Here is a 16150-nt window from a genome sequence, read left to right on the forward strand (position 1 = left end):
TGCAGCCATTACCCATTCCAAAAGCAATTTGGGAAGATGTTTCTTTGGATTTCATAGAGGGGTTGCCTACTTCGGGTGGTATCAATGTGATATTGGTTGTGGTGGATCGCCTAAGTAAAGCAGCTCATTTTTTGGGAATGAAACATCCATTCAAGGCACTCGACGTAGCTCAGAAGTTTATTTCGGAGGTAGTTAAGCTTCATGGGTTTCCATAGTCGATTGTGTCTGATAGGGACAGAGTGTTTGTGGGAAGTGTGTGGAAGGAGTTGTTTAGGTTGGCAGGCACTAAGCTCAAGTTTAGCACGGCGTATCATCCCCAAACCGACGGTCAGACGGAGGTCCTGAACCGTTGTCTGGAAACTTACTTACGCTGTTTCGCTTCAAGTCACCCTCGAACGTGGTTTAAATACTTAGCTTGGGCAGAGTATTCTTATAACACAGCTTATCACACTGCTATTAAGAGTACTCCGTTTAAGTTGGTATATGGCAGAGACCCACCGGCTCTGATTGGGTTTGAGCAAGGATCTACAAACGATTGGGAGTTGGAAGTTCAGCTAAGAGAACGGGACCTTATGTTGACTCATATCAGGGGTAATCTACAACGTGCTCAAGACTTAATGAAGAAGCAGGCTGATAAACATAGGCGTGATGTGGTATTTGCAGTAGGTGACTGGGTTTACCTCAAACTTCAACCTTACCGTCAAATGTCAGTGGTTAAACGTTCTTGTCAGAAGCTTGCAGCAAAGTACTTTGGACCATTTCAAGTCTTGGAACGCATTGGAGCAGTGGCTTATCGTTTACAACTACCTTCTACTGCAAAGATTCACAATGTATTTCATGTTTCTCAGCTTAAGGCAGTGATTGGAGATCATGAAAAGGTACAATACTCTGATCCTCCTGAACTGATAGAAGATGAGTTTTTATTCCCTGAGAAGATTGTGGATGTGCGCTTTACTGCTGAGGGAGCTCGGGAATTTTTGGTTCACTGGTTTGACAGACCTGCAGTGGAAGACTCGTGGATGTTATCGAAGGAGTTTGTTCAATTGTTTCCTCAGTTCACGCTTGAGGACAAGCTGTTTCTCCGGGGAGGGAGTATTGATAAGATTCATCAAGCATACTATCGCAAGAATAAGTCAAAGGCCACGTCAGCTGAGGAGTCAACGGAGCTTAAGTGATGGAAGACTCGAGAAGAAAGAGGGGGTTTGCGGTTAGACTTGTTTAGAGTATATTAGCTGTTGCAACGGCACTGTGAAGGGATTATGTTAATTCTGGGTTTGTGATTCTCTTGCGATGTGCTAGAGATCTTGAGTGATGTGCTCAAGAGTGATCTATGTTGATCACACTCTCTCAGTTTAACATTCCGTTATTCGTTTGTATCTCTCACTCTCTATTACATTTCTCAGAGCAAATCAATACAAGTATTATTCAGTTTCATTGTTAGATTTATCTAGAATCTATCATTCACGCAGACGGAGCATATTCACCCTCGCCTCTCATCCACTTCCGAATCCATCCGAAATAGCACGCTATAAAGACGGCCACGAAAACGAAGGCAAGAACTATTGCAACTTTGATCCAAGGCATAACATCACTCAAATCGTCCATTACAACACAACGATTTTGTTTAGTAAAATAGCACAATGTATCTTCAACTTTTGTTTATGGTCGTTTGTTTTTCGTGTTTAGTAAATTAGGTTTATATATACATTCGTTCTTCTATATATATATAAGTGCAATTTACATTCATCTGCAAAATATAAAGAAGATAGTTAACATTTACATTTTTCTTCTAGAGTTTTTACTTTTTTTATACAACTTTAGATATTGGTACTTAGGTTACTTACATGTTTTTTCCTTTCTTATGTCACCCACAAGGCCACAAATATCATCGTTATGAACTCAACTTCTTTCTCTCTTCTTCATTGTCTTAAACGACACATCTTTTGATAACAAATGAGACTCAACAAAACATAACAATCTATGCATCTCTCTATAATGCAAACTTTTTTGATCTGTCAGAACTCAACTAGAGGAGATTCTACTGAGTAGATTCATGAAACAGCTGAAGAGTGAAGAGTCAAAGTCTAGTACTTTATGGATTACAATTCCCTAAAACTTTTCTATGCACAATATTCTTTACTTCTCCAGTTACTTGAGTTCAGTAAGAGGGAATGGCTGCGAAGCGATACCCTTCAGCTCCTCTCCATGAATAGTACGCAATCCTGGTCTCGTAGAAACCTGTAGCCACAATTTTTGAAATGTGTCAAGGCCATGGAAAATCACTGGTTTATACTCACAGCTTACATGGGTAAAGAGAACAAACTTAAGAGACGATGATTTTCAACAAACAAAGAACACAATCTGTGTCTCTCTAGTTGATCCTAACCCAATCAATCTCCACATCAAACAACAGATTCCACAAGGCTTTCAAAATCAACCATCATGCATTAATCATTAACCAAAGAAGAGAAGATAGTTTCAACAGACAAAGAAGACAAGCAGAGTCTGTCTACTTGATCCAACTCACTCAGTTTTCACATCAAACAACAAATTACATAAGGGGTTTCGACTCAAACATCATGCACTCAGAGCTGGCAACAAACAAAGAAGACAATCTGTGTCTCTACTTGATTCTAACTCACTCCAACTCCACATTAAACAACAGACTCCACAAGGGCTTGCAAACCAAACAACAAGAGGAACTCAATAAGCGAAATTTGAATTTATAAATTCTTACCAGGGAGGAAAGTAAGGATCCCAAGAACAAGAAGAGCATAACCTTGAGAACTATCTCCTTCCATGTGACCAGTGAAGATGAAAAACGACAAAAGAAGAAGCAAACAACCAAGGAACAGAAGGAACACAGCTAATGCTATAGATTTCCACGGCACTCTATCAAAAGCTTTCGGTGTATAATCGAAACGAGGATCGAAGTCTCTCCTTCTACCAACACCATTTCCATAATCTTCATCATCTTCATCTCCTGGAAGCTCAGCATACCTTACATTTCTCCTCGACGCCATTTACTAAAATCAACACAGATCATTATCATTAACCATTTTAAGAAACTCCAAATACCACAGAGCCAAATCCTAAAAACTCAATTCCGCACATATGAATCATAAAACACCATAAACTCGCATCTGAATCTAAAAGGCCTAATAAAAAAAAGTCTAACTGAGATCAATCAAGAACCAAAATTCCCCACGCGAAATCAACACAGATCACCATCATTAACCATTTTAAGAAACTCCAACGAACACAGAACAAAATCATTGAAAACTCAATTCCACCATAATTTCGCATCTGAATCTATAATTCTAACCAAAACAAAGTCTAACTAAGATCAATCAAGAACCAAAATTCCCCACGCGAAATCAAACTGACTCCAAAATTAATCGACGGTAAGATTGATACAACCATGAAGGAGAGATACGGCGTGCCGTGAAACTCACCGGAGTATTGGTTACTTCGCCGGGAAGATAAATATTGAACTAAGGATTCAGATCTACTTTGACGAAGGAGTTTGCAGATATGTTCTTCACTTCTTCTTCTTCTTCTTCTTCTTCTTCTTCGTCTCTATCGTAACGACGCGTTTTGCGAGTAAAACAACAAGTTGTTTCTTAATTTACGCATTAAACCCTAATACTTTTATTAAATTATATATTTTACCCTATATTTATTTGTTATCAATTTTGAAACCTTAATCTTCCCAATCAAAGAGGAAAGCAGTTTTCATCAATGTCCTAATTGAAGTTCATCATTCCCAATTCGAATCAATTTTCGTAATAATCTGAGCTGAATTTACACAAAAAGATTTTATACCGACATCATTTACTCAAATTTTGTGGACTCTTAGCTCAAATTACCAACATCTATTTTTTTTTTCAACCATTGGACCACAGCAGACTGCCTATTAGCCAAATCCCTAAATTCATAGGAAACGGGATTTGATCCCTAATATGATGGTGTCTTGTGTATTAAGAACTTATTATTGACCACAACACTAAGTCAATGACATCTATTATGAATGGTAGTCCATGATAAATCAGTTTCAATGAATGTTTTTGAAGTTTATTTCGATAGGTTTGGTTGCTATAGAATTTATCATTTTGAGTCATCCAATTAACATCAGCGTAATTCAACAAATTTTTTTCTAAGATTACTCTTCTTTTTTTTTGGCTAGTGAACACTTTTTTTTCTTGTCAATGTTCTTATGAATATTGTGTTACAATTTGTAAATTTTTAAAGTTATGTTTTATGTTTTTCCTTCGGTCCTTAAAGACATCCATCATCTGAATCAAAACATATTGGGCTTGTTCGTTTGGCTGCCGCAGGTACCTGCGGCTGCGGCATACGCAGGTATGGTTGTTCGTTTACTTGCCGCAGGTACCTGCGTCATGACGCTGCGGCAAATGCTGCGACCTGCGTCTAATATTTTTAAACGTTGTTTCAATTCAGCGGTTAAAAACATAAACGCAGCTGCTGCTGCTGCCGCTGCCGCCAGCGTCAACCAAACGAACAAACCCATTGAATGGAAAAGATCTTTCATTTTTCAAGCAAACCAGTGAAGAATGTTTACATTTTTCTATGTATTTTGCTTTGTTTTTTTATATATGTGCTTGTTCATCCATTATATGTAATTAGTATTTGTTAGTGGAGATGTGTGTGCTTATTATTTCTTACATCTTGACTCGATAAGTTACCAATTACCATCCTACTCCACTGCATAATCGTCTTCATGCTTTATCATACTTGATATATTTGTATATTTATTAATTGGCATTTTCATTTTTGCTTATTGCATGTTTAGTTTGATATTGTCATCCTAACTTATGATTTGACCTTTCACCTTTGAGTGAACATCAATGTTCTAGTTAATCAAGCTTAAGCGCCTATTAAAAAATTATCTCTTATAGTTAAAGTCAAAATAAATTGTTTTATATAAAAAAGGCACACTTAAATATACTAAAAACAATCGTTACTATTAATTGAAAGGAAAAAAGCTCCTTATTTTTATTTTTTTAGTATAATTTTTTATCACTCTGAAACTAAACTAAGACTCTGATTGGTAACGGTTGTTACTTTTAGTTGTAGAAATTTTAACTTTAAAATTTTAGCTGTAAAAAATTTGGCTAGATATTTTGACTGTGGAAACTTTACCTGTTAAAATCTGATTGTTTACCAACAACTTTTAAAGCTGTAGCTGTTATTTTTTATGATTATTATTATTAAATAGTAATAATGAAATATATATTATGTCATAAATTAATTTATATCGCACTTTAATGACAAAATAAATTTTATTAATGATAAATTAAAAGTTTGAAAATATCATGATTAATTTATAATTTTTGATTGATTATTCTGGCAAATATCAATAGTGTTTTTAATTGTTTTGAATGTTTTTTTTCTACTGAGTAGTTATATGAGCAGTCAAAAATCCATTAACCACTAAACAATGCATTATTTGAATGTTATTCTATTATTAATGATGAATTTCAAAAACTCTTTTACAGTATTATAGTGATGACTAGATTATGACCCGCGGTGTAGCGCAGGATAAGTTTTTTTTTTGTTTTTTTGTTAATGTACTATTTTAATACTAGTTTTGCTAATGTACTCTTTTAGTGATTTTGTATATAACTTGTGGTATACCGCACAATAATTTTTGTTTAATATAATCTTAATTAAATCAGTTTGATTCGACATATTTTATATTGGTGTTGTTAAAATAGTAAAATAAGGATTTAACCCGTATTGAAGTATAATATTAATGATATTTTATTTTTTAGTACTATCAATTCAATCATGTATTGTCATATTAATGCAGAGTGATATTACGACACGAACTCCGGATATCAATGGATTCTCGAAGAACAAGTCGCAGCTTTGAGTTCTATTATCTTTGTATCAATGGATCAAAGAGTAAGAGAATTCGAAGACTTGGAACAAGAGAAACTTCTCTTTTATTAAAATTCTTAAAACAGCTCTCGTTCACGTTACAAGAAAAAGAGTACTTATATGCCTCCGCAAACACAAAACCCTCGTCGGAACTTGTCGAGCAAGCAACAACTACACCGACTTAAAAGAAACCCAATAATAAATAATAAAGCCCAACAAAACTAATGAAAATAATTATAGAGTAAAGTCCACTTAAAGAATAAGAAGATGTCGCTACATCACATATAAGCCGTCATGTATATAACTCGTTTGTGTTATTTTGAAAATTTAATATTTTTAAATATTCATAATTATAAACTTTTTATTAAGTTTAGATATATCAGTTACAAATTATAAACTTCTTAAAATTCTATAATTTACTATATACGGTAAATTTACTATATATGTATGTCGAACACACACTTTTTATATTAATTGAGTAATATATGTTTGTTTGAAGAAATTCAAATTACAATATATGCAGGAAAAAAGTACACATTTTTATTAACATTATGTATTATATGATGATTCACTATATTAAAATTTTAAAATAATAAAAAAGATGATAGGAGAATATTTTTTTTTAATATGGAATAAATCTTCTAAATATCTGTATTAATTATAGAACTAGGATATATCCCGTGCTTAAAGCACGGGTCAACATTTAAAAAAAAAATATAATATAATAATAAAAATTATTGTTTTTTAAAAAAATTATTTTGTTTGAGATAAGATTTATTTTTAGTTGTTATGTAAATCTTTTAGTCTATTTGAATACTAATTATTTCAAAATATTATAGTATTTTATTTTTGACGTATTATTACAGTTTTATATTGTTTATTTGTTGTATTTGCATCATTTTTTATGAAATATAAAATATTAATTTTAATATTATAATTGTGAGCAAATAAAAATTATTAATTTATTATCTATATAAATTTAGTTTTACCAACCCGCCAATGTGGAAATTAAACACACATTTTTATACATTGAGTAATATATCTTCGTTTTAAAAAACTCAAATCACAACATATGCAGAAAAAATATGCATTTTATTTATTATAAGTATTATATGAAAATTCCAAAACAATTGTAAATAAAATAAAATAAAGATGATAGGAGAATCATAATTTGAAATCTTAACAAAATCTTCAAATATAGTTATTAAAAATAATAGTATTGTATACTTGGATATAAAATTTTAGTTTTTAAAATGCTGATTGGTTTATATAATTTTTTTAAAAATAATTAGTAATTTCGTCCATAATTTATTAGAGATAGAAAATATTTTTTTATAGATTTTTTAATATTTGATCTGTGAGTGTTTTTTATTTTTAATTAATTATATTTATTTAAATTAGTTAATTAAACTTAATTAATTTTTTTAATGGCAATTGAATGTAATTTTTTACACATTTTAAGGTTAGTTTCATATTTGTACTTCTCAATTAATATAGTAGGATATTATATATAATTTAATTCTGTAATAATTTAAGGTGAATCATCATATAATAATTTAATTCTGTTTGATTATAAGGATAGTAGAGAGAACTAACTAAACGTGTTTGGATATGAATATAAGGATTAAATGATATTTAATGATAAATATATCCACAAATATATTTTTAAGTAAAAAGTGCTGCAAAAATATTAATATAGATGATGAGATAAGAAAATTTATCATTGAAATGGATTTTAAAAGAAAAAGAAAAAATAAGAATAATTAATTTATAAAAATAAAATATGTAAAAAGTATATATATATTTTTGGAGAGCTTTTTAATATAAAAGAGAGAAAAAAAATTCGCTTTAAGAAAAATGAAAAATCAAGAAAGAGAAAAAGAAAATGTAGTTTTTAAAGCTTGAAAAATATTAAAAATAAAAAAAGTGTGATTGACATAAAAAAAAAAGAATAGCTGTCAAGGCTTTTAAACTCTTGAAACTGTACTAGCAATCAAGAGTAAAAGCTGAAATGAATTCAAACACAAACCATTGAAACCAAACCAAAATGCATTAAACCGAAAATCTTCCTTATGTATGAAGAAACGAAAAACCCCAAACCGACAAATTATTCCCAGATACCTCAGCTATTTATTGTGGAGACTCTGATTACTATCATCTGCTATATAAGATTACTAGTATTAGACCCGTACTTTGTACGGGAAAAATATAGCTTCAAAGATTAATATGAGAAAAATCTAAACCTAGCCTGAAAAAATCACACAACATATAACTTGATACCTTATACAGAAGACTAATCCTCTAATCACTTTTCCATCTCCACGGCTACACCATTGTGCATGTATGGATGAAGCGGGTAATCGTCCACCTTCAAGAGATAAACATAATAAGATGAGATGAGAAAGATAGTTATAGCTAGAAACGTACCTAGAGTCAAAGACATAGTATAGCAAAGTCAAATCTATATATATATTTAATCGTTACACATATATTATACGAAAAATATTGTAGTACAAATGACAATAGTCAAATTTATATTACCATGATCAGATATTTCAAGTAAACATTTGAATAACATACAGAATTGATTACTTTACCAAAGTCACTAACTCTCGTTAGTTTTCATTCTTGTATCGCTTGCCATATGAAAAATAAGTTTGCGTGAGTTTGCTACCACACAAAAGTTTGAGCTTTTCCTAGTTGCTTCAGATTGCTTACGATGTCGTCTTCATTCTATACCTTGATATGAGGTAACAATCCATGATATCTTCTATGAAAATTTGAAAGGGCTGAGTGAGGATCAATTATTGATTCAAGAAGAGAAGACAATTATGAAAATAAGTTGGGTGAAGCTTTTGAACAAAAAAAAAAGGTGGGGCGGAAAGAAGAACAACAAAGATGGCCTCGGTGATTTATTGGATTTTTTATGGTTCTGTAATATTTGAATGATTTTAGACTAAAATTTTTAGTCAACTTAAGTTAAGAAAATTTAGGTTTTTTTTTTTTTTTTTTCTTTTTGCTTTTTGAATTTATAATTTTGTTGTATTATTTTAAAATTATTTTTAATATAAAACAAAATCTATGTGGCAGATTTTTATTTGATAGGTGACTTGTGCTTTATATGATAAAGGATAAGCTGTAATTAGGAAACTATCATCTTTAGTTCTTTACTAACTTAGTAATTAGTCAATTAATCTTCCTTTTTATTTTTATTTTTATTTTGTTGGTGTTATCGGTGTCTCTGACCCGGATCCGATATTTTCGGGTAATCTAAAAATTTCACTTTTAATCTTCTTCCTGGGTTCTTCTTCGTCTTCTCCCTTTTTGGTTTCTCGGGAAGATTCTTCCCTTTTCTCTCTCTCTCTCTCTCTCTCTCTCTCTCAGACAACAACAAAAAAAATCAGAAAAACAAAAAAAGGGAATTGCCCTTTATCATGCTTCCTCGTTTCAGGTACAATTAGATTCATCGATTTTGATCTCTTTATAGGCTAAAGATTCGTGTTTAGATTCTCTACATTGTTGTTGATCATTCATGATCCTTGTTTTTACCATCTCGTTCGGATCTGTTCTGATTCATCAACGGATCGATCTATGATCTTAGCAGATTCGTAAAGTTTAAGTCTTTTTCTTTCTTTCTAAGCGATGTAATGTAATGTAATGCATGCGGTATGTTGTTTTGTTAGTGTTGTCCTGATTGTTATTTGAATAAAGTTTTTTTTTTTTTTTTTTCTCCATTTGATTCAACGCTTTTTTCTTGATCGATGTTGACGTTTTCAACTCATATTTTATTTATGTTTAAAAATGTTCTTATATGAAAGCTGAAAGTGATTGAATTTTACCAATTAGTGTATTGCCATGAACATATCTAAAAGCTCGTGCAGGGGCATACACAATACAATGTTAGGCTTGCAGCAATCACTTTGGCTCATATTAGATTTCTCAGTTTAGCATAGTTTAATAATTTGATGTGTTGTTGTTACATGTTTCTTGTGCCCCACTAAGTCATTTATTTGATTTTGTCTTGTGACACTTTTTGAGCTGGCTACATTATTTTATAATTTTGAGAGATCTTTGTACTGACTTGGTTGTTGATTCTTCAACACTGGATATACCTGTACATAAAGAAAAAAACAAGATTCAGGGCACTGACTTGGTCCCAATGTTAGTAATAAGACAGAAAGAAACAACTAGTTTCTGTATGTTGCAGATTTGTTCAAAGATATTGGTCTTTTAGTTGAGTTTTCTTCTTTTTTCACCCATTTCATTTTTGCTCTGAACAGGATCTAAATAAAATTATAGAAAAATGGGTGGATGTGTGTCAACCCATTCGAGAGCCATTAGGCCTCGGAGGAAAGGTCGTCGCAGATCTTCAAAACACTTTTCTAAAGTGTCTGATATTGTTCCTCATGCAAATGTAAGAAGGCCCAGTGACGTTGGGAGTCGAGTTTCTTTTGGTGAGTCTTTCTCTCCCGGCTAACTTAATCGTCCACTGGTTGATCAAAATTTATGGATAATCATATTCTACTGTCATAGATTTTTACATGTAGAATATGTTATGTTGCAGCTCTCTCGCAAGATGATGCATGGTTTGACTCTGTCAGTGTTCTTGATTCGGATGAGGATGAGGACTTCATCAGCCTACCTGAAGGTAAATGTCAATCTACATTGTTTTCAGTATTGATGGAGGAGCAGTTTTGGAAAATGTCATATGGATCTGTATATCTTTTACCATCTCTCTCCTGCAGAAAACGCACCATCAGCACCACCATCAGTGGGGGGTGCGACGGGTAATATCCCAAATGGTCAGGTAGTTCAATTCGAATCTTCGTCGTGCATTGTGGATGGGAAAGGAAAGTATGAAGAATACCATGAGACTTACTTGAAGATAGATGGGAGTAAGACCGAGAAGTTTGTGACCAAAGGGATGTACAAGGATCCTAGTGGTCTCTCTGTCCTCACTGGAAACAACAAGAAGAAAAATTTAATGGATCATGCAAGCTTTAAAGGCTTGAAGGAACAGAAACGGAACTCTCAAGAGAAAACCCTGAGAACCAGCCTGAGCCGTTTGATGCCGACAGTTAGTTTTAATGACAAGACTCTAAACTCGCCCACATCTCAGAAACGAAAATCCGCTGTTTATCGGCTTTCATTCAAGAGGAGATCGTGCGATGGTGAGGAAGTTACTGAGCATCGTAAGTTGTTGTACCGTCCGAAAGCGGGTTTCACTGTTCCTTCGTCTGCCAAGGAGAAGCAGTCCAGCGGTAGTTGGTGCGAGATACCGCCTTCAACTTTTAAACTCCGTGGAGAAACCTATTTCAAGTACACCTTTCAACACACTGTTTCATGTATCTTTTACTAGAAACTGCTTTGTCTGTAACTATTGAAGAATGATGCTTGCAGAGACAAGAAGAAATCCCCCGCTCCAAATCAGTGTCCGTACACTCCTATTGGTGTTGACTTGTTTGTCTGTCCAAGGAAGATTGATCATATCGCTCAACACATCGAGCTTCCAAACATCAAATCCGAGGCAAAGCTCCCAGCTCTTCTCATTGTCAACATTCAGGTAACAACCACCCAACATTAACATCTTTACTTAACTTCATATGAAGTGTATAGATAGCGTTTGGTATATCCATATGTGTAAATGATCCTGACCTTTGTGACTCACTGGCAGTTACCAACTTATCCTGCTGCAATGTTCCTTGGAGACAGTGATGGGGAAGGCATGAGCATTGTACTCTACTTTAAATTACGAGATAATTACGAAAAAGAAACCTCTCAACAATATCAGGAGAGCATCAAGGTAGCTTATAAAGCCATTCCTTTTTACATTTCTCACATTCCCGTGATTGATCTGAATGCTTACCAGGTTCTTTTTGTTTTTGGTTTTTGAAAAAACAGAAACTTGTCAATGATGAGATGGAGAAGGTAAAAGGGTTTGCTAAAGACAGCAATGTTGCTTTCCGTGAAAGGCTTAAGATAGTTGCTGGACTTGTTAACCCTGAAGATCTAGCTCTAAGCTCGACAGAGAAGAAGCTTGTTCAGGCTTACAATGAAAAACCTGTCCTCTCTCGTCCGCAACACAACTTCTTTAAGGTTCTAACAACATCACTAACTCTTAAACTCGAAAAGAAATTGTCTTTAGCGCCTCATTAACGATTGCTTTTACCTTCACTGCAGGGTCCAAACTACTTTGAGATTGATTTGGATGTGCATCGATTCAGCTACATATCGAGGAAAGGACTTGAAGCATTCAGAGATCGATTGAAAAACGGAACTCTTGATCTCGGGTTAACCATCCAGGTATAACTTGATACAAATACTATGTAAACCATGATCATTTGTTCTCGAAGAAGTGTGAGTAGATAAAAGATTAAAACTTTCATTCTTACAAATTGGAAACATGAAACAGGCTCAAAAGCCAGAGGAGTTGCCGGAACAAGTGTTATGCTGTATGAGGCTAAGCAAGATTGACTTCGTTGACCATGGTCAGATCCCTATGCTTTTAATCCCGGAGGATGGGGAAACTCAAGTGTAAAAAACCTCATCATCTATCCTCCTCAACCTTTGGATGAATAAACCAAACTGGAAGATAAAAAGCATACCAAAAAATTTCCATCTCTGACATTATTAATCAAAAATGTTGTATATTTTATATATTATGTACATCTATCTATCTAAATATATATATATTTTATTATAACTTATATAACGGTCATAAAATGCAAAAACTCATGAAGTCATCTTCTTGAGTTTGCCCTTTGTTGTAACTTTTCACTTTGTTGTTACCTCAACTTATGTTATGTGTTATTTTATGAAATGTGCCGAAATTTCTATTGTGCCCATATATTCAGTTTGATATAAAATTCTTTACAGCTTTTTTAAACTGGCCTATACTGTATTCCTCTATAAGATTTAAATTGTATTTGGGTCAAAATTGAAAGAAGAAATAAATATAGGGATCAAAGTATAAAAAGAAAAAAGAAGAAGAGGGCAAACTCAAGATGATAGATGACATGTATATAAAGAGTAAGAACCCTAGAAGAGAGAAGCAAAGTGAGTGCCTGAGGCCGAGCGCTTCCCTCTTTAGTGAGGGGTGGCGTGGTATACCACGAGAAGGGATTTATTTTGTGGCGCACCCTGTTTTGGGTGCGTAGGCGCATATCAACTCAATCTTAGGGGGCCTTCCTCTTGCTTTGCTGTTTCCTTTAAGCCTTAGGCTGTCAAAGCTAGAGTTGTTTCTGCCCTACATTTTTGTGTTTTTTTGAGTTCTTGGATCTTGTAGATTTGTTTTCTTCTGTTCATGTTATTATTAGTCTTTTGAAGTTTATGATTAGTTAGATTCTTTCATAGATAGTCCAAATTTAATTGGAAACAAGTTCTCAGATTGTTGTCTGGATCTACGATTTGGTCTCATAGTTCCGTAGACAATAAGGGATCAGAATAATCGGACAACAAATTCATGTATTTTCAAGTTATGTTTCTGTGTTTTGTTGTTGTTTCTGGTCAGTTTTGTGTTTACCGGTTTGCCGTTCGGACCACTCATCTGCAGATTTCACAATCTTAACTGTAAATCAGGTCTTACAATTGTGTATTTCACCTGTTCGTGTTACTGTTTTGATATTGATCATTGCAGTCCGTATAAATATCTAGTGAAGAAGATATTAATGTATAACAAGAACATAACAAACAATTTTAAAACGGTAAAGAATCACATATAGTTGTTATCACTGTAGATTAATCCACATTATTGATCTAATTAATCAGAAAACACAGTAATCTCTGGTCATTACAGTTCAAGCCATCTCAAAAAAAATTGACAATAGTTGTGGACCTTGCTGTTGGACGTACATAAAACAAAAGGAAGATGAAACGAGTAGATGGAACCCACGAGTCGAGCATGTAACCATAAAAGTTGTAGAGACAAATCAAGTTTTGTTGTGATGTGGATTGTTGACAAGCTAGCCCCTGAAGAGGAGAATAATTGAAACTTTTGTTGAAGGTGGATTAGTTAGCCTGTCCTAAGTTGTAGTTTACATGTCTCTCAGCAAAACTCAATTTGTCAACCAAAGTGAAATGATGTGAGCTAAAAAAAAAAGTATATTTGCAACATTACATAGATATTTAGTACAGTAACATGAATGATATCATAGGTCTGGCTCTCACATTTTCATCTCGGAAAAATAAGTTGATGAGACAGCCAAACCCTCATGGTCATATGTGCGGACTAGTCTCTGTCTTGAGGTGGGCGATTCAAGCCAGCAGAATTCTAAGTGAAAAGACTTTAACTCAGCAACACTCTTTGCTACGTCGCAAGGACATCCCATGTACATACCTCCTGGTAACAGAGTCATTTGGTATCCTTCCGCGAATGTAACTACGTTTTTAGTCAGTTCCCCGTCCCAGTGTACGTTAGTTGTCACTTTTTTCGCATCCGATGTCGACGAGATATCCTGATTAACATCATCAAAACTTGTGAAGGTCAATAACATCTCATCTAATATAAACAAAGGATGATAAAAGGCTATGTTGGAGTGTAGAACAATATTGTATACCTGGACCACATGACCTTTGTCATTCATTTCAAGAACAGCAACAATATCGGCTTCAGATAGTGTTGCTCCATAGACACCACTTCGTTTAGTTACTGAACGACCTTTCCAAGTACCAAGAAATGGGGTAATCCGATCTGCATCCTCCTGCAACAAAAGGAGAACATATACTGATCATGAAAGGACTCTATTGTGCTTTATGTGCTGGATCGATAACAAATCTGTCAACAAATTTACCTGAGAGTTATCGAGGACTGGATGAGTGAGATTATTTAGCCCTCTTTCCTCAAGGAAAACAATAAGCATTTCAAGAACACCTTTGGGATCCATGATGTGAAATGCTCTAGCCCTTCTATCCATCTTTGTAGAATACAAGCAGTTTTCACATACTAAAGCAGGACGCCGAGATGGAAGTTTAAGATTTCTGAAATTACAAGTTTATTATTACAGTCTACACTCATGCTTCATGGAGAGTATAAAATGTTTCTATAGAAGAAGGGAACCAATAGGCGTGAGAAACTAACCTTGGTGATTCTTCTCCAGTGTCATCTTCCCCGAGAACGCCTTGTCTTAACGTTGTATCCAACATTCCAGCGGTTTGATACCTCAGTGCAAACGCTCTCTCCTTGGGGAAAAATCCAATCTGCAGACTACTGATGATGGATATCAAGATAGTCCTCAAATCCTCAAGATAGAGACAAACCATATACTGATACTAAGTATCTAGATTGAGAGATCACAGAATTTTCTCACCTGCTGATATTTGTCCACGGTAAACATATTGGTTTCTTTAATTTTGTATTCTACCCATTCCGCTTCCTCCTCGTCCTCTTCGGAAACTGAAGTAGCTGATGTAGGCTGCTTTATATATAACCTAAACAATACAAACACAAGACAAGTTAGGAACTGATTGTGCAGAGCGAAAACCATTGTCTCTAGGATACTATAATATACAAGAAAGAAACTTCAGAGTTGCTCCAAATTCAGAGAAATAATATCATAGATCATCAACATATATGGATAAACTTTGTGTGAACATACAATTTCTTAGACACCATTTAAAATTCAGAAACTTTCTATAGTACAAACACAATGCAGATTAGAAAAATTATTTCTTAACTGTAAAAACCCCAGACAAAAGTATACAAGTAAAAACTTCATAATTGATCCAAATTCATAGAATAACACCATGTAACATCAAACATATATGTATTAACTTTGTGAGGACATATACAATTCCTAAGATATCATTAGAATTTCAGACCCTTTCTTCCATTCTATTGAGTCCAAAGATGATTGAATCCTTAAAATTACAAACCTTTCATATAAATCCATCAAAACAACTTCTTACCATCAAAGCATAAAACTACGAATCAATCAAATTTGCTCTAAATTCATAAAATAACTACTCAGACCATTAAAAGTTCAGAACTTTATATAGTTTCAAAGTTAAAATTCCCCTCCAAATCGATTCCAATGATAATTGAATCCCTAAATTACGGACCTTTCATGTCCATCAAACTCAGATAATTAATTAAGAAGGAAGCAAAAGAGTAATCAATCATACGATTGGTTAAGGCTAAGGAGCTCATCTTCTCCATAAGAACTAGCTGAAAGACGCGTATCAATCTTATGCAACAAGGTACCATTACCATCAAATTGCTGCAAAACCAAAAAAAAAAAAAAAAAAAAAA

The 16150-nt window shown here is 33.7% G+C and overlaps 3 protein-coding genes across 3 annotated transcripts in view; 1 reads left to right on the forward strand and 2 right to left on the reverse strand.

Annotated features, from left to right (window-relative positions):
* Window positions 1884-3593, reverse strand: LOC104710765 (transmembrane protein 230-like). Its single transcript, XM_010427417.1, has 3 exons — window positions 3456-3593; window positions 2738-3026; window positions 1884-2238 (listed from the first exon to the last, which is right to left on the reverse strand). Exons 2-3 carry the CDS (start codon window positions 3021-3023, stop codon window positions 2159-2161), a joined length of 366 nt encoding a protein of 121 aa, XP_010425719.1. The 5' UTR covers window positions 3024-3026; window positions 3456-3593; the 3' UTR covers window positions 1884-2158.
* LOC104710766 lies at window positions 9208-12734 on the forward strand. The gene is made up of 9 exons (XM_010427418.2): window positions 9208-9355; window positions 10185-10358; window positions 10469-10552; window positions 10650-11223; window positions 11305-11467; window positions 11579-11707; window positions 11806-12000; window positions 12085-12207; window positions 12317-12734. The coding sequence occupies exons 2-9, from the start codon at window positions 10208-10210 to the stop codon at window positions 12440-12442; spliced, it is 1545 nt and encodes a 514-aa protein (XP_010425720.1). The 5' UTR covers window positions 9208-9355; window positions 10185-10207; the 3' UTR covers window positions 12443-12734.
* LOC104710767 overlaps window positions 13916-16150 on the reverse strand; it is a 2935-nt gene continuing 700 nt past the window's right edge. The window contains exons 2-7 of the mRNA XM_010427419.2: window positions 16024-16135; window positions 15210-15330; window positions 14981-15099; window positions 14694-14880; window positions 14460-14603; window positions 13916-14357 (exon numbers count right to left, since the gene is read on the reverse strand). Of these exons, the coding sequence (XP_010425721.1) occupies window positions 14067-14357; window positions 14460-14603; window positions 14694-14880; window positions 14981-15099; window positions 15210-15330; window positions 16024-16135 (974 nt within the window). The 3' untranslated portion in view covers window positions 13916-14066. The remainder of the gene's footprint in view (window positions 14358-14459; window positions 14604-14693; window positions 14881-14980; window positions 15100-15209; window positions 15331-16023; window positions 16136-16150) is intronic.

The sequence above is a fragment of the Camelina sativa genome, chromosome 9 (genome assembly GCF_000633955.1).
Source record: "Camelina sativa cultivar DH55 chromosome 9, Cs, whole genome shotgun sequence".
Taxonomy (NCBI): domain Eukaryota; kingdom Viridiplantae; phylum Streptophyta; class Magnoliopsida; order Brassicales; family Brassicaceae; genus Camelina; species Camelina sativa.

Coding starts and splice junctions, on each gene's coding strand:
- LOC104710765 (XM_010427417.1), bottom strand. CDS start 3,023: ATGGCGTCGAGGAGAAATGTAAGGTATGCTGAGCTTCCAGGAGATGAA. Junction 2,239..2,737: donor GATCCTTACTTTCCTCCCTG/GTAAGAATTTAT, acceptor TTGTGGCTACAG/GTTTCTACGAGACCAGGATT.
- LOC104710766 (XM_010427418.2), top strand. CDS start 10,208: ATGGGTGGATGTGTGTCAACCCATTCGAGAGCCATTAGGCCTCGGAGG. Junction 11,708..11,805: donor AATATCAGGAGAGCATCAAG/GTAGCTTATAAA, acceptor TTGAAAAAACAG/AAACTTGTCAATGATGAGAT. Junction 12,208..12,316: donor ATCTCGGGTTAACCATCCAG/GTATAACTTGAT, acceptor AACATGAAACAG/GCTCAAAAGCCAGAGGAGTT.